Source organism: Phaseolus vulgaris, chromosome 9 (genome assembly GCF_000499845.2).
Source record: "Phaseolus vulgaris cultivar G19833 chromosome 9, P. vulgaris v2.0, whole genome shotgun sequence".
Taxonomy (NCBI): domain Eukaryota; kingdom Viridiplantae; phylum Streptophyta; class Magnoliopsida; order Fabales; family Fabaceae; genus Phaseolus; species Phaseolus vulgaris.
The window spans coordinates 36,985,810-37,007,882 of NC_023751.2; the positions used below are offsets into that span (position 1 = coordinate 36,985,810).

The 22,073-nt window shown below is 25.5% G+C and overlaps 1 protein-coding gene across 1 annotated transcript; it reads left to right on the forward strand.

Annotated features, from left to right (window-relative positions):
• Positions 1 to 4,677: 4,677 nt before the first annotated feature.
• Positions 4,678 to 6,503, forward strand: LOC137821303 (phylloplanin-like). The gene is made up of 2 exons (XM_068625821.1): positions 4,678 to 4,869; positions 6,152 to 6,503. The coding sequence occupies exons 1-2, from the start codon at positions 4,689 to 4,691 to the stop codon at positions 6,433 to 6,435; spliced, it is 465 nt and encodes a 154-aa protein (XP_068481922.1). The 5' UTR covers positions 4,678 to 4,688; the 3' UTR covers positions 6,436 to 6,503.
• Positions 6,504 to 22,073: the final 15,570 nt, after the last annotated feature.

Below are 22,073 nucleotides of genomic sequence, written 5' to 3' on the forward strand. Positions count from 1 at the left end.
TCGCTAAATTATATCATAATGCAAAGACTAAAAAATTTTGATTTTTATTATTAATAAAAAAAATAAAATAATTTTTAAATTGATATATAAATTAGCTATTTAAGTTTTAACACTAATATTTTATATTTTAAATTAATTTCTAAAAAATTAATAAAAACTAATTTAAAATATAATGTAGTAAGTAGTTAACACCTGGTAACTAATGATTAGATATCAATTTAAAATTATTTTATAATTTTTTATTAATAATAGATACTTTAGATATTAATAATTTTTTATTTATAAAATGATATCCAATTTAATCAAATAATAACTAATTATTTTAGTCTCTAAAATTAGTTTATATTTAATAATTTTCTTGTAATGTGTATAGTATTGTTGAATATTAAAAAAATATTTTCTTCTAATTATTATGCAAGTGAGTTATTATTTACCTGCTTTTTTTTCTATTACTGTGTGTTTTTTTAGAGTAAGATAATATTCTGGTCTTTTTATTTAGTTGACATTAACTCAAAATTCACAAAACATTCATTCTTAAAAAAAAAACATATGATTTAGATTTAAAGAAGATTTAATATTGACTCAAAAATCAATTATATATTTCAAAAACAAAATACACCCAACAAAATTATTATATTATCACTATAATATCTCTTAAAATTGTTTTCCACGAATCAAACAATTTAATTAGAATTAAAAAGCTAGTTAAAATTTAAGATTTTTTTATTTTATAAATATGTGGTCAATTTAAAAATATATTTATTGTATATTTAGTTAAATAAGTGTTGAAATAAGTGATGGGTTACTTCTACTTGAGTTATAATAATCATACCCAGTAATATAATAAAGAAATATAAAGGGTTAATGGTAAAATATTGAATAATGTTTAACAAGACTTTACTTGAAAAATAGATATGGGTAATGGATCATGAATAAAATTCATCAGGGTGTAAATTATTCAATCTAAATATGGGGGATGAAGTGTTCACACAAAGGACAAATAAAAATTTATCAAAGTGGTGGATGAATTTAAAAAAGTATATGGGAAGATAAATTGGTCTAGATGGTTTGAAAATCATACAATTATGAAGTTATATGATGAGAATAAAATGAAATTTTGAACTTTTTCACCATTACAATCTAATTCATCTCATATTATTGAAAATTATAATCTAATTCATCTCATACTATTGAAAACTCTGAAATTAGTGGAAGTTTGAAACTATTGAAAGTTGCAGAATTTCAAAACCATTAAAAATAATGGGAGTTTCAAAACCGTTGAAAATCACGAATTTTAAAATTGTCGAAAATAACTAGATTTTAAAGTCATTGAGAATAACACGAGTTTCAGAATTGTTGGTAATATGTTAGTGACACTAAATCTTTTAGAAAAAAAACAAACCACGAATCAATATTTAATAGAAATTAAAATCGTCATAAATATTACATATAACTTTTTTTAAAAATAATTTTTCTTATAGTGTTATATATTACTTACACAATTACAACACTATAGTAATCTCATACTACTTTTATTATCTAAAAACACTATAGTAATCTCATACTACTTTTATTGTCTAAACAACGAAATCAAGAGATAGAAAATTATATGAAGGAGACATGTGTTTGAAAATATAGACGAAAGAAGATGTTTGAGTAGAAAAAAGAGTTGCAGAAAAAAAAATAGAATATAAATATAAAAGGGATGAAGATTTAAATAAGATTGGAGGATATGAATAGGATATTAATGCTAGTAAAAGGTGGAATAAAATGAAAAATATATCATTAAATCTTCATATTCTAATATATTCACCTATTCAAATTAGTTTTTATAAAGCTAATTGGGAGATAAAAATACCAACAAAAAGTAATATTTTGTTTGTGGAGATGATGAGAAATAAGTTATCTAAAGTGGTTTGTGAAAGGATTGCAACAAAAAGGGTTGTAGAGCCTACTAAGATTTTTATAAGAAATTAAGATTGATAAGTAACTTATTAGCTAGCTTTCTAGTTAGATATGTTCAAATGTAAAATATCAAGGTTCTTGTAATTAGTTGTTAAAGTTACAAAAAGGTTTCTTATACTTCTTTTATAATACTACATGATTGTTGATATATAACTAAGTATTTTTAGAATAATTTTTTTAAAACAATTAATTGTTTAAAAATAAATAAGATTTGCTTATTGAAATAAATAGAAATAGATTTTTTTCAAAATAAACACATACAAAATAAAAAATACTTATTTGATTAAATGTTTTAAAAAAATAAACACACAAAAATCCCTTATTGTTTTTTTTCTCTACCTAAAAATATTGTGTGCATTTTATAAGATGATATTCAATATGTTTAGGAATACAGTTTAATTCAACATAATTTATGTGTTTTTTTCAATTGATCACTTTGGGTTTAATTTTTTTAGAAAGTACAAACTTATGTTTAAAGTCCTTTGAACGTAAAAATCCTTTCATTATGATCTTTCATATCCCATCATCACAGTACATACAAAATATTAAAGATTAATTTTAGAAAAAAAATAATTACTTATTATATTAATTAAATTAGATATTATATTATAAATTAAAAATATTTATTAATATTTAAAGGTATTTTTATTATTAATAAATAATTTTTAAATTAATTAGTTAATAGCTAAAATTTTAATAGTTAAATATAATCTTTAAACATGTAGATTTACTTTTTTTAATTTTTCGATCTTTAATACCAAATTATTTTACACAAAAACAATACGAACTCACATGTTTATATATTATTGGTTGAATACTAAATTAAAAATAAATAAATAAAAATGTTTTTGGTGTGCATGATATGATAATTACTTTCTTTCAAAGTTTATGTGTGAAACGATGACTTTCTTTTTTGTGCTATCTTTCTTTTAGGGTGCAAGTGAAATCATAACTTTAGTGCCACTTTCATGATTAAGAGAATGAAATAATTACTACATTCATGTATTATATATATATATATATATATATATGTGATCTTTTGTTATTAAATACATAGAGTGAATAAAAAGGTCATTAATTAATCTAAGTGGTGTTAGCTTTAATGTCTTAATATTTTAACTTTGTTAATGAAAATCTCGAAATTATTGATATTTTTTTATAAAAACTAATTATTGATAAAGTTGGGAGAAATTTTTTAGTATTTAAATTCATATTTTTTATAAAATTTATTGTTTTCAAATAGTTTTTTTTAATCGTATGAGTTAAAACCTTATACTTTATCAAATTAAAATATCTCGTTTGTTAGATAAACTGAATTCAAAGATATTGTAATCGCAATTAATTTAAATTTAGTTTTAAATCTCAACACATACATCAACAAAGATAACCTTTTTTTTCACAAGTTTTCCTCAATTTAGACAATAATATTTCTTTAATTTAGGAAAAAATTATTATTAATGATATTAACATCTATTATTTTGTTTAGTAATGTTTTTATAAAGTTATAAAAATCTAAAATGTGCATGAAATACACATACATATTAATGTAGAAAATTAGAGTAGTAGTGTAATTCTACTCATACTCCACTAAAAAAATAATGATAGAAAGAAAGGGTGGGTGATATGAGATAATGGGAATGATGATTACATATAAAATTTAGAAGTAGTGGCTACTCACTATTCCTCTTTAAAATTACCACACATAGAGACCCACTTACTTCTTTTATCACACAAATATGCACACAACATTCTATCTTTTTCTTATAATCACATCATTCTCTTTAAATAGAATCAATATATAGTTGACATTTACATAGTGAAAGTGTATCTATAAGCCTCCATATTCAAATTTAGAATGTATTTCCATTCTTACCAATATATATTTTTTATTTAATTTCATTAGTAGAAGTTAAAATACCTCTAAATACCCCTAATGTCAAAAGAAGTGTTGTATATATTCACTATTAATATCATTTTAAATTCTTAATAATATATGTTGGAGATTACACGTTGACTAACTTCATCTTATAATCTTGTTTTATAAGATTGAATTAGGTTTAAAGTTCACTTTCTAATATGGTAGCAAAGTCATTTAGAGTTTATCCTAGCGCTATTAGAGTTTGTTGACCCTATCATACCACCCTTATAAAAAGTTGATTGATTTTAACATTTTTTTCTGAGTTTTGTGACTTCCAAAAAAATAAACGAAAAAATACTACTATCGGTATAAACACCATAAATCTTACCTCAATCACCAACATTCATTGTAACCACCACACCACTTGAAAATGAAGAAGAAGACATCACACTATCCAGAATATTCAGAAGAATATTGTTAGATAAAAAAAGTATGAAACTGCAAATAAAAGATGTGGACGTGCAGGAAGAATTTACATAAATATATAGTATCACATACGAGAAAGATGTATTAGAGATCTCATATAGACTACCAAATTTTATGTGAGTGGTTTTTTTTTTATTCTTTTCACATAATGTTAAAAAGTTGATTGTTAATGAAAAAGAATATTTTTGTATAAGTATAGAAAAAAAGTTGATTGTTAATGAAAAATAATATTTTTGGTTTTATAGTAAAAGGCATAGGTATGTAGGTTTTGTCAGGCATACGAAAATTCCAAATTGGTGAGTGGTAATAATGTTGAATCACCTTCACTGTAGTATAAATTGTTTATGTACACATGTTATGATATTACATTATCATCATCATGAGTTTCAAACATTTTATCACTTTTCTTCTCATTGCTGCAATGGCTATTCCACAAACCAAAGCTCAGCTAGGGTTTCTCACTGCTCTTCTTCCTTCTGTTACTAATATTCAAGGGACTGTGTTTTGCACTTCCAAGGATAATCTACCTCTCAAAGCTCTTTCAAACCCTCTTTTTCCAAGTAAGCCCACAAATAATCCATTCATTTTCAATTCTTACTTATTTGAGTTATGTGTTGTGTTGGTAAAATAAGACTACGAGAAAATAATTTAATAATATTAATTTAGAGATAAAAAAATAATTAATTACTTACTAACTAAAGTTAAATATTATTTTATAAATTAATTAAAGTATTTTTTATTATTAATACAAGTTTATAAAACAGTTTTCAAATTGGTATCAAACATTAATTATCAATATTTTAACTACTAATTACTTTAGATTATAGATTTATTTATAATTTTAAGTTAAGGATTAAGTTATAATCTAAAATAATTAATAGTTAAAATTTTGGTAGTTAAGATTGGATACTAATTTAAAACTATTTTATAAATTTTTATTAATGATAAAAATTATTTTATATATCAATAATTTGTTAGTTTATAAAATAGTATCTAACTTAATCACACATTACTAAAATTATTTTTTTATTTAAAATTAGTTAGTATTAAATGATTTTTTTAGTATAAATTATTTATAATTGATTATATATAGTCGTTTGATTTTAAAATAATTTATTTTACTGTAAAACGTCATTTTTATATAATAAAAGAAAATATTTGGAAAAACATGAATAGGTGAATTCAATTGGGACCAATCTTTTGAATTAATACAAACACAAGTTTCACAGTATATATGTAGTTAACATTAAATCAGTAATAAATTATATCATTTAAATTTTAATATAATATATTAAACAATGTTAAATAAAAAGACATAATATTAATAACAACCATTAAAAGCTAATCTCGATTACTACATTACTATGAAAATATAATTAATATATATTATTCTTACAATTAGATACAGAATATCTTTTTTTACACTACAACACTCAAGTCAGTTGATTTGTTTATAGATTTGGAACTAAAAAAGTCATTATCTTTTATCATAAAAATTTTATTATATTTATAACTTTCTATTAAACCTTCACTCTTAATTAATTAATGGTGTGGTCAGACTCTATAAATCTTTAATGATATTTTGTTATCGTTAACTCTAGACTAATCTAATTAATTAGTGAGATTGTTATTCTGTAGTTTTGATTGAGAGACAGTTGTGTCCTTACGATAGGGATATATATATATATATATATATATAAAAAGTTAGGTTAATAATAAAAATGCATGAAAAGAAGTTTAAGTATCCTACTTTTTGAATGAGACATATTTAGTATATTGATGCATGATAGAATGAACAATGTTCCAACTCTGATAGTGAAAAGAAACAACACAACATTTCAGATGCTGAAGTGCAACTAGTTTGTGGAGAAAAGGAGTTTTCAAAAGCTACAACAAATGATGGTGGAAACTTTTCTATGATGATGGATCCATTGTTGTTGGATCTTTCATCACTGCTCAATGGCTGCAACTTGGTGGTTGCCACTCCTCTCTGCAACTGCAACACAAACCTTCCTTCTTCAGGAACTCTCATTTCAACCCTAAACTTTGTTGGGATCAATCGTGTTGCCACTCAAACTATTGCTAAGATTATTCCTTCAGGATTTCACTATGTGCCCTCCACTTAATAATTATCAAATTATTAGCATGACAATTAACTACTTATAATTAAATAAAGTCATGCCATCTCTCATTACTCTCTTCTTAATTACTTTTCCTTTTTATATTCTTCTACTTCAAATTTTCCCTTTGCCATATCAAAATTTGGCATTTGGATAAATAGATACCATCCTTCAGTGCAATTATGTTTATTTTCAACTTTTTTTTTTATTAAACGTATTCACTACAGAAAATTATTAAATAAAAAATAATTTAAAAAATAAAAAATAATTAATTATTACTTACTAACTTATATATTATTTTAAATACTAAATAATTATTAGTATATAAAATAATTTTTATTATTAATAAATAGTTTCTAAATTAGTATCTAATTAATTAAATATATGTTAATTATTATAAAAATTTAGCCTCTAAACTAGTTATAATTTAATATATAGTAACTAATTATTTTTTTCTCTAAAATTAGTTTCTATTTATTAATATTTTTAGTAAAAATTTTCTTTCTTTCTGTACTAGGAATTTTGCTTTTTTTTTAATTTATTTTTTGGTGCAAATATTATACTAATGTTTTATCGAATATTGAATTAACAAAATATAGAGATTAAAGCTCTTGTTTCTCTTATTAAATATCTTAATTTCTATCACTATACGAATATACATCTATTACATTTTTATATTAGCCAACGCTAAAAACGGGGTTTTGCAGCCACGGTGTTTTGTTTCCGCAGTTTTCCGTTACTTTTCAAACACACGCATCACATCTCTACGCTTCCGTTTTCAATATTATTACTTGTCAACTTCGAAAAACATTACTTTCCTTTTCATTTTAAATCCTATACCTTTTCAATATAAATAAAACTTAATTGTATTATTTCATACATTTTAAAAAATTATATTTATTAAAATAAAAAATGATATATACATTAATATATAAAACAATAAATTTATATAAAAAACTAAAAAAAAGTTACGGGAATAAAAGCAAATTAAGCTTGTTATAAATAAACGAGTACAGACCAATTTTGTTGACACTATAACAGTAAATAACATATATTTGATATTACTTATAATAATAAGATAATAAATTTAAATTAAAAAAAATATTAATTGATTAAGGTATAAAGTGAATGTTTTTAATGTTAATATATCAGCAATTTAAAAATGAATACAGTATCTATTATTATTAAATATTAAGTGTGTTTGAAATATGAATGAGGATATATATAAAGAGGTGCCACCAAAACCCTAACGTGTGTTGCGCCTCCTTACAGAGAAAGAGTTCATCGGCGGTGGCTGCTGCGGAAGCGTTCTGCGGCGGCGACACCTTTCGCAGCAGCAACAAACCAACCATTCCGATAATGGCGCAATCTATCTCACAAGCCAAACGCGCCCTTGCCTTCGCCCTTAACCGGTTCCTTCCCTTCCTCTTTCTTGCATGCCACCACCATGTTTTTCTCATGTTAAACATTTTTTTTCCACCACGTTCGTTAATATCTTTTTTTTTGTATTTAAAAATATGAGAATATTATTGATATTTATTATTTATTATTTATTATTATGTTATGTGCGATGGTGCAGGCGAGGGTACGCAGTGGCGTCTGATGTTTCTTCTTTTACGTCGGCGGCGAGAGGGGGTATGAGCGGAATAGAGAAGGGTGTGGCAAAGAATGGTTCGGGCCCATCGGGGGCCTCATCGGCTTGGGTCCCAGACCCAGTGACGGGATACTACAGGCCCATTAATCACAGGGAAGAGATTGACCCGGTGGAGCTCCGAAAGATGCTTTTGAACCACAAAGGGAAATCATCGTAGAGAGGGAAACACAGAAACACGACACAACACAAACCAGAAACCTGGTTTCAATCAAATCATAGTGATTTTAGTTTTGTTGTGTGCTTTTTATCTGTCTTTTTCATGCATCACAAATAAACAAAGTAGATTTGGTTTTTGTTTGGTTTTTACAATTATAAACCTTATCGTTTCTGTTTCTCTTTCTGTGTTTTGTTCTTTTTTGGTTAGATTTTAGCGCACGCTCAGTTTATTCTTTCCGTGTAAATTCACCAGGCACGTCTTTCAAGTTCTGATTCACTTTTTTTCTTTATATCATTTCTTAATTAGATAACTTTAATTTTAATTAATTAATTAATAAAAGACTGTACAACCTTCTTTATTTAAAAATAACTATGTATACGATTTTTTTTTAATTATTCTTACAAGATTATATATATGTGAATATAAAAATGTGATTGTCTTTCTCTAATAATAATAAAAATATTGTTTATTAAATCATTTATATTCAACCGTATTGTCTTTTAGTTTTTTAAAATAAAACCGTATAGTTTATTTTTATTTAATTAGTAAGTATTAAAATCATTACCAAATAAATATTAACAATTTTAGTTTGCGTATAATATAATTTATAATACCTGTGTTACAAATTATGAAACTTATAAAAATTCACGTGATGATAATTCAAATTATTTTATCTTTAAGTGAGCCTAAAGAAACTAAATTGAATAAAGTTGACAAATACATAATAAGATAAAAGGTAATTAAGCTTTTTATTTTTTTAGATAAATCTACTTTTTATTGTCTGTATATTAAAATAATATATTTTAAAATGAAAATATTATTTTATTTAAAATCTGGAAACATCAGTTTATTTTAAACAATAAAAGTTAAAATTACAGTTATTTTAGAACAGTGAAAATAATCTACTAACAAATTTTATACCAAAAAAACTCAAATGCTCACTAGCCTCATTATGATCATATAAATATAAATGTATATATAGTGTGAGTATAGATTACTTAATTAAACAACCATTTATTAAGTAATCAGGATTCACACTTACCAAAAAAAGAATTATTTATTTTATATTTAATCTATTAAAATTACCATAATAATTTGTTACATGAATTATAGAGTATCATTAACTATATTCACATGTATGTGAGAATATTGATAGACTTTTAGCATATGATATTTTGGTCTAATTCAATGTATCAATAGAATTTACAATCTTATATAACCTCATAATTTATAGTCAAGTTATTCATCATTAATTCAATAGTATCATCAATTTAATAGTACTTTTTGTTTATTACATATATAAAATATCTTACTATTGTTCACTAATGAAAGATTGGTATAAAAAAGTTATTCTCTACCTAATAATTATTTGTAATTATTCATAAATTGTTGAATGGGACCATAATATGACATCTCACCCAACTACTAATCATTCTCTCCATCAATGTAATACCCAATACAACAATTTCAATAAACACTTTGATACAACAATAATGATAATAAATATTTATCATAATTAATATATAAATAATTTTAGTTATCTCCTCTTAGTTCATGCTAAATAACAGCTACATTCATCTAATATACTCATTTCTCTTATGTTTTTAATAAAATAACATTCATGTATTTTCAATAAACGATGTCCACTTATTTTATCTTTTAATATAGTGACATTCAAATTTGTTATTTTGTTTTAAAATATTATACTAATTTAAAACTCAAATAGAAAATTCTAAAATTTAAAATATTAAAAAAAAACAAATAGAATGATTTAATTATTATATATTATATATTATATATCATAAAAAATATAAATAAAGTATTAAATTTATTAACTTATTAAATTATATTTATATGTGATTTTAATATAAATATAAATAATTAAAATATAAATATAAATAATATAAGGAGTAAGATTGCAATTCTATTATTAAGAAAATAAAGGAGGTGATATTGTAGGATCAATAAATGATAACACACTTTATTGGGTCTTGCAATTATTTTTCTTTAGCTTAATTGGTCAAAAACTAATCTCACTTATGACACTTTAAGTGTAGTTAAAATAATTTAATATATAATCATCATCTAAAAAAATATCTAAAAGAATATTAGAACAAAATAATTTAATTTTTGTTTATAATTTTTTTTTATATTTCAAAACTTTAATTTTAGTTCTCATAATTTTTTATTAGAGTTTTAATAAAGTGTTATTTTTTTTATAATATATTATAAAAATAAGTTTCATTTATATTTTAATCGAGATAAGTACCATATTACTAAAAATATAAAAAAAAAGTGTCATTTATTAAAAAAAACAAAAAAAAAAACTAGATGAGGTGCAAATGTGAATTTTTATAAGGATGTGTCTATCTTCCAACTGCATGAAATATGGAAATATCCAAAAATTACTTTTGTTTAATATATTTATAATTATATAATAGTTTATAATTAGTAATTAACCAAAATGCAAAAAAAAAATATTAATTGTGTAAGGATTGAGAAAAATAGTCTTAGAGTAGAAGTGGTAAAATTAAAATGACACCGGAATATTTTATTATTAAATTTAAAAGAGCATATAAATAGAAATTATGTTATTCAGGTTTCATTTTAAAAAGAACCACCATTTCTCTATAAAGTTCTTTTTCCTTTTCTCTCCATTCTCTCTAAGATTTTGGCTTCCTCGCTCATCAGTTTGACGATCAGAGTCTACCTTCAGACTCCTGACAGTGAGTACTACAAGACTGCTCGATCAAAATCTCTGATAGAGTAAGTTCATTTTTGCTCTTATCTTTGAGTCAAATTTTGAACCTGTTACGTTTGTTTTTGTCTTTGCTTTGCATGTGACCTTTTTAACTCCAGGCTCCAGGGTTAATCTCTGTTAGCTTAGGGTCCTAATGATATAGTCAGATTTTTTATTAGGACTTTGTGGTGCAGGTTAAGTTGCCTTTAAGTTCTTGGTGGATTTGGAGCTCTTAGTGAGTATATGCTAAATTTCAGGTAAGGGAAGCTAACATTAATTTCTAATAGAACACTAGGCTAGAAGATCTGCATGTGGGGGTGACGTGGTCACCAGTCTCAAACTTTTGTTATACAATTATAATGTTGTTAAGTATGGGTTGTTTGATGTTGATTTAGAGTAATTTCAACTATAGCAGGGACTTTGTTATTTTGGGTGCTCTCTGGTGTGATTTAAATCAAACTAAACTCTTTTCGATCAATCCAAATTTCCTGTTTGCTCTCTGGTGTGATTTAGATCAAACTAAACTCTTTTCGATCAATCCAAATTTCCTGTGTGCTCTCTAGTGTGATTTATATCAAACTAAACTCTTTTCGGTCAATCCAAATTTACTGGGTGCTCTCTGGTGTAATTTAGATCAACCTAAAATATTTTTGATCAATCCAAAATTTTGTATACATATATGGATATTGCTATTATTATTATTTTAGCATAGTTTATTTTGGATTACTATTGTTAAATAATTTTTTGGATATATTTGGATTGTTAGAAAGTTTAAATTATATATTATGATTGAATGGTATATTGATGTGTTAAATGAAGTGTGCAATGATGTGAAAGTAAGATAAGACATAGTATTTTCAGGAAAGGAAATACCGTGTTGAGATTGTTGTTAGGGTGTATTGATCTGTTAGACCCATAATGAGACATCCTGACTCTACTGATATAATGGAATCACTTAGATGAAGTTATTCAGTTGGTGAGAGTCGATGGAGGTTCATATGACTTTGTTTGGGGTTTGAAACATAATTTGGTCTTTCAGGTCATATGATTTTACCCTGTTATATGAGTGGATGAGATTATGAGATATTGAGATAATTATGCACATGGTTGTGTGGATTCGCAACTAGTAGTATGACAAGGTGCATGTCTCAAGATTCTAATTTCAATACACGAGTCTTCCGGAAGTAGAGTCAAGTGTCTATGTTATATGAGTCAGTCGAAGTCTGACATGTGAAAGATGAATATTGAATTTTAATAGACACTTGATGATTTGAGAATTTGTACGACACTTGATGATTTGAGAAATTGTATGAAACTTAATGATTTATGTTTAGTAATTTCAAATTGAAATTTTATAGAATTTTGCTTTATATAGCTAGCTTACCCTGTTATTTGTTTTGTGTTATTTCTTTATTTGTGATTATCGTGTATTTACACGAGAACAGATGATGTTACCGGTGATTGAGCTCCTCCTCCTCAGTGAGAAGCTGGATAATGAAATTATTTTAGTTGAAATATGAATATTTGTTTTAACTTTATGTAGATATTAAAGTTTTATGAAGAGATTAAAGTTTTATGAAGAGAGATATGTTTTGTAATATTTTTAAGAAAGGGTTGTGGACATATTCGTATCATGTTTATATATTCATTTTAATATTTTATATAGATTATAGTTTTTTTTAATGTGGAAAAATATAGGACGTTACAAATTGGATTATTAATCTTTCATGCATTTATTGAATTCAATTTTTGCATTTAATTTTAACTATAAACTCTAACTGCATTGTCCTTATCAAATAGTTTGAGGAAGAAAGTAGATGTTATGTGATTTGTAGCATATGTTAGTTTGGTTTTTACATATATAGAGACTAGTGAAAATTAATAAATAAAACATTTGGACCTACAAAGTACCAAAAATAGAATTTGAAAAGTCGCCTTCTATTGCTGAGCCCAATTTCAAAGGATAGCGAAATAATATATCGAGAAAAAAAGTACTGGGCCCAATGGCCCACATACTACATCTACTCATTATAAATACTAAATACACTATTTTACAACTAACATCAAACCATCAAACAAACCTTATATATCCTCATGTACTCATACAATAGTATCTCTCTTATAGGAGTTATACATTTTATAAGATAAACACCTTTTCATTAAAATATTATATAAAAAATAAAACTCAAATCTTGAATAAGATGTTGATTATAAGAATAACAATTTTTCTGTCAATAATCAAATAAAATATTAATGAGAATGAGTTTTATAAAAAAAATTATTAAAGTAAAAATTGTAAAAATATCTTAAAAGGAGGCGATATGATGGAATCCATACAAATTAAAGTAAAATGTTATATACTAACTTTATTTAGGGATGACAAAATGGATCAACCCGATTTGTTTTAACTTGACCTGCTGGCTCACTAAGGTTGTGTTTGGATTAGAGGGTGTGGGGGAGTGGAAAGTTGAGGGTGAGTGAGAGTGGAAAGTTGAGGGTGAGTGGGAGTGGAAGTGTGAAGAAAGTTGAAGTTGTTTGGATTGGGGTATGTTATGGTGGATGTGTGAAGAAAGTTTATTGGAAATTGTGAATGATGTGATAGTTGTGAGAGTATTTTAATATATTTTGAATAGTAAAATTTGTGAGATTACAATTTTACCCTTGAATATAAAAAAAGAATAAATAATGATTAATCATATTTCATATTTTAGTTAATTATAATTTTAAATTAAAGTATAATTATATTATTTAACATTTTATTAATTAAGAATTATTTTTTATTTAAGTTAATTTATTTACATAATTTTAATATTATAAATGATTTTATAAATTATGTTATGTTATATATATACAAATATATATATATAAAATTAATTTTAATAATAATTTCCATTATTATGAATAGCAAAATGAATATATTTTAAAAAGAAAATAGAAATTTAGAATATAACATGAATATTAAGTAGGTGTCAAAATATATAATATAAAGTCATTACATGAAGAACATAATAATGTTAATTAGAAAAAGAAAAGACATTCCCAGTAATAAGATGGTAAAAAAATTGCATTAAAAACAATATGATTATGTAAATAAGTAGCAAAAAACCTTAACAATAACAATGTCAACGTCAAAAATAACAAACACAATTCATCAATGTTCAACATGAAACTTAGAAATAAAAATAACAATGACAATAACATAATAATAACACACTCAATGACCTTGATGACGTCGAATGTCAGCCAGAGTAACCTCCATTCTGTCCATTCGGGTATTCATCTTTTCTATGCCGAACAAAATTTGATTTAACAATTCCCTTTGAGTGGGGTTTTCCTCCTCAGGTTGACCACCTTCAACATCTTGTGGTGGCAATTCATCCTCTTCATCATCTTCTTCGTTTGCATGTTGGGGTCTACCAAGTTGCCATATGCAATTGACCTGGAATATATTTAATTTTGTCATACTTTTTTTGCCAAAGTAATGATTCCAGACTAGATTATTGCTTGTTCATTGGACAAGTCAAAGCCATACACCTGCAAGATCCTCGTTATCAAATTTGCATATGGGAGAGGCATCTTGTTATCCCGACATTTGATGATCTGTTGCATTATGTAATGAGGCCAATTAATGCGTACATTATTCTTGATTAACCACATCATGAAAATATCTCATTCAGCAGTGGTGCATAATTGCTTCCTCGAGGGCACAAGATATGCACCCATGTGTAATGCAACAGTCGGTCATTCATCTTCAGACTACCGACATTTTTCAGATTTTCACCTTGAACATCTTCACAAATCATGGTGGATAGTGCTAGTGCTCGATCAAAATTCACTTCCTCAGGGATCGTCCCGGGGTTAACTTAAGACCGTCATACTGTAGATGAGCAATGGTCATCCAATCCACTTCTTTGATGTGTATCATTTTTCCGCAAATCTCAATGGCAAGGTGACCAGCAGGTGTGAATTTTGCATTTGTATAAAAAACCCTTACCAAATCCTCATAAGATTAATTCCGAGGAAAGGTTGTAAACCTTGCAAATTGAGAAGATTTTGGAATTCAAATCCTGGACCAGCAAAAAATGGAGTATTCATCACTTTTGGTGGTAATACTGCTCTTGCGTGAAATTTTTTTTCAAAAACCACCATTTGTACTGAAGTATCTTGAATAATCAAGAACTTCTGGAATCAGGAGGAGGAACGTCAACATCTTGTGCTGGAGATTTACCCTTACGGGTTCTGTTACGTTTGTGGGATGATGATGTCATCTATAATGAAAACCTATCAAAATATTTTTAAAATTTATAATTTCATTCTGTCAAAATAATTTTTTTTAAATCTGTTTAATAAACAATTCATTTTGAAATAAATAATTACTTTCTACATTTATAATTAAAATATCAATTAAAAATAGCACTTCTAAAATATCAATTACTTTTTAAAAAACCTACAAATTAAAAATTTCTATTTCCACTTGTAAAAATATTCATTTTAAATACATTTATTTTTATCTTTGTAATAATTTATGTACAACCTAAAATAATATTAATTACAGATTATTAATTTTTATTTGGATTCCATAAACTTATTTATCTTTGTAATAATTTATTATCAATCCTAAAATAAACTTTTTCTGACTTTTTAAATTATTATAATATTTTTTTTAACATTTAATTCTAACACCAATAATTTATGTGAAATACAAATTAAAAAAAAATAACTCAAAATGATATTTCTACTTTAAACTTTTACTGTTATTTTTAATTAATACAACATTTTTATAATGTTTTTTATTATAACATTACTAAATTATGTTTAATCTACAAAAATGAAAACCCTATCAAAATATTTTTAAAATTTTTAATTCCATTCTGTCAAAATAAATTTTTTTAAATCTGTTTAATAAACAATTCATTTTGAAATAAATAATTACTTTCTACATTTATAATTAAAATATCAATTAAAAATAGCACTTCTAAAATATCAATTACTTTTTAAAAAACCTACAAATTAAAAATTTCTATTTTCACTTGTAAAAATATTCATTTTAAATACATTTATTTTTATCTTTGTAATAATTTATGTACAATCTAAAATAATATTAATTACAGATTATTAATTTTTATTTGGATTCTGTAAACTTATTTATCTTTGTAATAATTTATTATCAATCCTAAAATAAACTTTTTCTGACTTTTTAAATTATTATAACATTTTTTTTAACATTTAATTCTAACACCAATAATTTATGTGAAATACAAATTAAAAAAAAAATAACTCAAAATGATATTTCTACTTTAAACTTTACTGTTATTTTTAATTAATACAACATTTTTATAATGTTTTTTATTATAACATTAATAAATTATGCTTAATCTACAAAAATGAAAACCCTATCAAAAACAACAGCACAAGGATTAAAAAAATTAACTTTACATAAAAAAAATTAAAAACCTGAAGATAAGCAACAACAGCCGCACAAGGATAACTTTGGATAAAGAACACTGCCTGAAAATCACATAAAAAAAATTTAAAAAACATAGAATTCAGAAAAATATAGAACATAATCGATTATGCTCTCAGTTATACAGAAAAGATAATTGATTATCCAGGCATAATCGATTATCTTCGTAGGAAAAAATAAAGCATAATCGATTATGGCACACAATAATCGATTATGGCCCTTTTTCAACACTTCACATAATCGATTATGCCTGTAAATTTTTACAGATAATCGATTATGTTCTTTGAAAAATCGATTATCTGCCTCATAATCGATTATCTCACTGGTTCAAATTGAGGCATAATCGATTATGCACCATTGCAGAGAAAAAGCTCTCACCTCAGAACGAACCTAGATGAACCAGATTAACCCAGATGAATCACAACAACAACCCCAGAACGTGAGATGAACAAGGTATCCTAACAGAAACGAAGATGGCTTATAGGAATCTCTCCAACCACACTACAATGCACTCTCTATGGCTCGTATCTTTGGTTTTCTGTGAATGGAGGAAGGAATTCATGCTCTTATATAGCCAGCTTCACGCCCACCTACCTCACCCACTCACCCACTGCATTCACTCTCCTTTCACAGATTCACAGAGAGTCAAACGATTCCTGAGCCAAGTCAGGAATCTCATGGCTTCATGTGGCATGCATGCAGAGGGCGCAGGGGCACTGTTTCTCTTCATTCCAGCAAAAGCAAGGGCAACGTTGTAACTTGCTTGGGATGACTTGGCACTCCCACTCTACAGTGCAACTTTCTCTTCATCTTTGCGCAGATCAACATTTCACTCAAATTGGTCTTTCCTTCCACATTCACCCGCTAGCATGCATGGATCCAAACGGGGTGCTGTTGTGACTTCCGTCGTCGCCAACGTGGCACCCCTGGATCCAAACGAAGCCTAAAAGTGAGGTGGGACGGACTGGTTTGTCAAGGTTGTGCGGACTGAAAATAGTAACCTACTTCGTTATAAGGCATGTTGGTCCACCACTTTTTAATTTTTTTATTTATTTTTTATCTATTTACTTGGTTATAATTATTTATATCACTTTTTAGACAAAAATAAATAATAAATTTAAATATAATGAAAGAAGTTTTGTTGCATAAAAAATAAATATCAATTATACTTCAATAAATCAATGTATAAAAAAATATAAATAAAATTTTATATAAACATTAATCACTATTAATTTTCATTTAAAAAAACATAATATTTTTTTTAAAAGTGTCGAAAATAAAAGTCAGTCCCTCCATAATATCCAACCTGTTTATTATCCCTGCCCGTACCATGAAAGTTAACAATAGCTAACATGAAATTTATATAAAAAAGACTAAATTTCACATCATCTCTATAATATGTATGAAGTAGATAAATAAAAAAATTATAATTTAAAGTTAAGTTTAACTAGTTTAATAAAGTGATTCACGAATAGAGTAAATATTAAATAAATATAAAGAACTTATATTAAATTCGTATCAAACTTTAAATTCAACTTATTTTCATCGAATATAGTTGAACCCAATGTCAATTCATTTGGACACTAATTATTTATAATGATTGTGAAACGTGCACATGGTTCCAAGTCACATTATGCTATTTATTTAATACATGTAAAAAAAAGTGTGAATATAATACATAATGTGATAAGAAAAAGTAAAAAACATAAAATAAATATTTGTGAAGATGTATAAAATAAATCACCATTTTCTCTTTATATTATAAATAAAATAGGTGGACCAAAAAAATGTGTGTTTGAAGCAGCTTTTTGTGTGTCTTCTTCTATACATGTACTTTTTTCATCGAGACAATTGTCTCCATCATATTTTATCTTATCTTAGATATTCATTATATATTAGTATCAATCAACATCAGTGTTTCCCATAACTGAATTATAATAAATAATATCAATATTTTCACATTTTTCTTCCTCCAAATATTTACTTTTCTTAAATTATGTTAATAAACAATTTTTTAATTTCTCTAAATCTATGAAATTAAATTCACTATGATATTAGAGTTATTTCGATCATATTATTTGTTAGGCTTACACTAAAAAAAATCATCAAATATAAACTAATTTTAAAAACTAAAAATAATTAGTTGTTATAGTGACTAAATTAAAGACAATTTTAGAAACTAAAAAAAATTGGTTTCTAAATTAGTTTCTATTATTGTTAATTGGTATCTAAACTGATATCTAATTGGTAGTTAAAACCTTGGTAGCTAATTAGATATCAATTTAGAAACCAAAAACTTTTTTAGTCTCTAAAATGGTCTCTAATTTAGTCACTGTAGCAACTAACTATTTTTTGTCTCTAAAATTGGTTTCTATTTCATGATTTTCTTGTAATGTTATCAAGTCACTCGTTATCAGACCATTCATATATAGTCTAACGCACAAGTTGGTAGCTTTGATGTAAGGGGTGTGTTGGATATCTCATCGAATAGAGATTAGGAAATTTCATATTATATAAGTGGGTACAAGCTTCGAGGTTGAGTTATGCTTAAAGTCACTTTTTTAATTTGATATCATAGTCATTTTGAACTTATGCTAGCGATTGTTTGTTAGACTTATCAGGTCACCCATTATTAAACTGTTATCGGATCACCCATAATATATAGTCTCACGAGTTGGTAGCCTCGACGTAAAGGGTGTGTATTGGAGATACTACATCGATTAAAAATTAGAACATTTCAATTTCATAATATATAAGTACAAACCTACAAACCTCACCTTATAAGCTAGTTTTACGAGGTTTTTTAATATATGAGATAAAATCTAATTTTTAAGAGGTAAATTAAACTACAATCAGAGTTTTCAGATAAATAAATACATTTAAATCATAACTAGATTTATTATAAAAAATTTACATTGAAATATAATATATTAACAATTCAGTTTTACATCAGATTGTTCACACTCAGATTCCTTTTAAGAGAATTGTGAAATTCCTTAAGCTCTTTTGATTGAGATCACAATAAAGTATTAGAATTTGTATACAGCTGTGTGTAACTGGAGAGAAAATGTTAAAAAAAAGTGAAGAAGTGGAACTAGTTGGCCACAAAAGCCTATATAATAAATGTTACAAACAGTGAATGCAAGATCTTGTTGGTTAATGCAATCTTGGGACCACTAGAACTTCATCTGCAACCATGTTCATGCATTTGACTATTGAGGAAACTTACATGAACAAAAATTGATTATCAACTAAAATATGAAGAGAATAACAATCACACAAGTCGCATCCAAAGGGAAAAATCTGCTTATAATTAACACAAAACACCAGTAACATGGTCATGAGTAGTTCTATATATCTTCTCCCTTCTGCATAATCACTCAAACATGTGAATGCATGTGAATGGTGATTCCACAGAAACTATCACAAATTATATGTCTTTGCCACCATCACACATCATTGTTTACTCATCAATTTACAAGATGGAAGCTACCAAGAATCCCAACAAAAAAATATAGAAACTTCCACCACTTTTACTATTTTCCACAATTTATTCTGTATAAAAGTATTAATTTTATAAAATAAAGTTTGCATTTATTTATATATAATATATAATAAAAATGTTTCTAATTATAAGATGAAGTTTGCATCTATTTATTATATATTTATAATATATAATGAAAATATCTTTGTTTCTAATAGTTCGAAAACATTGAAAAATGTTTTTAATATTAAAATAGTGAAAACACTGGTTTAAGATTTAATTATTCAATGATGTTATTAAACTATAATAACAATAATAATAGTTAAATAATATTAAACATGTTATTATATTTATGATACTAAAAACTAAAAAGTTAAGTATAATGTTACGAATTCATTACATTTAAAATCCCATTAAATTCAAATAAAATATATCATAATATTTGAGGATATATTTCAATAAAGCACAGCATTATCTTTTAATAATTTATAGAAAGAAGCTATTAATAATAATATAAAATAAAAAATAAGAAATAGTTTAGGTTGATTTTTATTCTTTTAAAATAAAACAATTTCTTATCAATTATCTTACTTTGACTAAGAACAAATTTTGATAGTTTTTTTTTTCTGATTTTCTTAGCAATATTATTTTTAATACTTTTTCTGTTAAATTATAAGCATTACACTACCATCTTATAAGAATTTCGATAAAAAAAAACAACTTAAAAAGTTATATTAAATCCTCTATTAGTCTTTTTCATTGCGTCTGCACCAGTGAAACATTTGTATAGGTGTGAACAGTGATTTTACAGAAACTGTAATTACGTGTATTTATCATAGCATTGCATTACAAGAACATTAAGATATAGATAGCGAATATAAAAATGAAAACTTTAATTTTTTTCAAGGTTTAATATTATTTTTTATTTGAGTATGTGCCTAATTAGTCAATGTGATATGTTGGTTTTTTAATTCTCAGTATAGTTTATATTTTTTTTAAATGACTCACTTTAGTCCATTTTGTTAACGGGTTATTCTGATTAATTCTAGAGTGAGACATAATCGTATGTGATATTTTAAGTTTAGATGAATATTATGTGATTTTTTTAGTTATTTTTTAAGGTGAAAAATAAATTATTTTATGAAAATTGAAGTAAATTAGAATTTTTGTTGGTTGAATATTTGCGAGATTAGGAGATAAAATTTGTAGTAATAGAGTAACGATTGTGGTTAGGAGATAAAATTTGTAGTAATAGAGTAACGATTGTGGTTGTGGTTTTGTCGTTCTTATTTCGTGTAGTGGGTTGGTTTTATGCACATGAGTTGTTGAGATCAAATTATGTGTGAACATGGAAGTCAAAGTTGAAGAGAGTGATGATTTGCCAATATTCAAGAGGTTTTATGTATGTTTGAAGACATATTTTTGTCATGTTGGTCTATCATTAGTTTGGATTGTTTTTTAAAAGGTACTATGGAGGTGAACTTTTAAGTGCAATGGAGATAATCTCGGAGGTGTTGCAGTGTGTGTCTCAAAACACATTTATATTTGACCAACAAAAGGTATGTAATAGTAAATTTGGTGTAGGTTGTATAGACTCATCTCATATCCTATATGTCGCATCTTACGTGTTATATTTTGAATTTCAAAGCATTTGTTGCCAACAATACAAGAACTTTTACCTGGAGTTGATCAATGATTTTGTGTTCATCGTTTGTATTCAAACTTTAGGAAGAAATTTGTAGGAAAAAAATGAAAAGTCTGACATGGAAGGCAACAACAAGCACATTTTCACAAGCATAAGAGAGGGAGAAAAGACCGATTAATAAGGTTAATGTTGAGGCTTTCAAACACCTCATAGCAATTTTCCCAACGCATGTCTTGAAAAATAAAAAAGAAACTTCTTTTCATTATTAGTGTATTTCTCATGTTCTTTTGTCTTTGAATTAGGGACAAGTCAGTACTTAGTTTCTAATTTTAAATTAAAAATTATTTAGAATATGAAGTAGTTAGTAGCTAAAACATTAGTAGTTAATGTTGGATATATATTTAGAAACTCTAGATCCCAATAATTTTTTAATTTATAAAATAATATCTAACTTAGTCACTATAGTGACTAATTATTATTTTTCTCTAAAATTAGTTGTT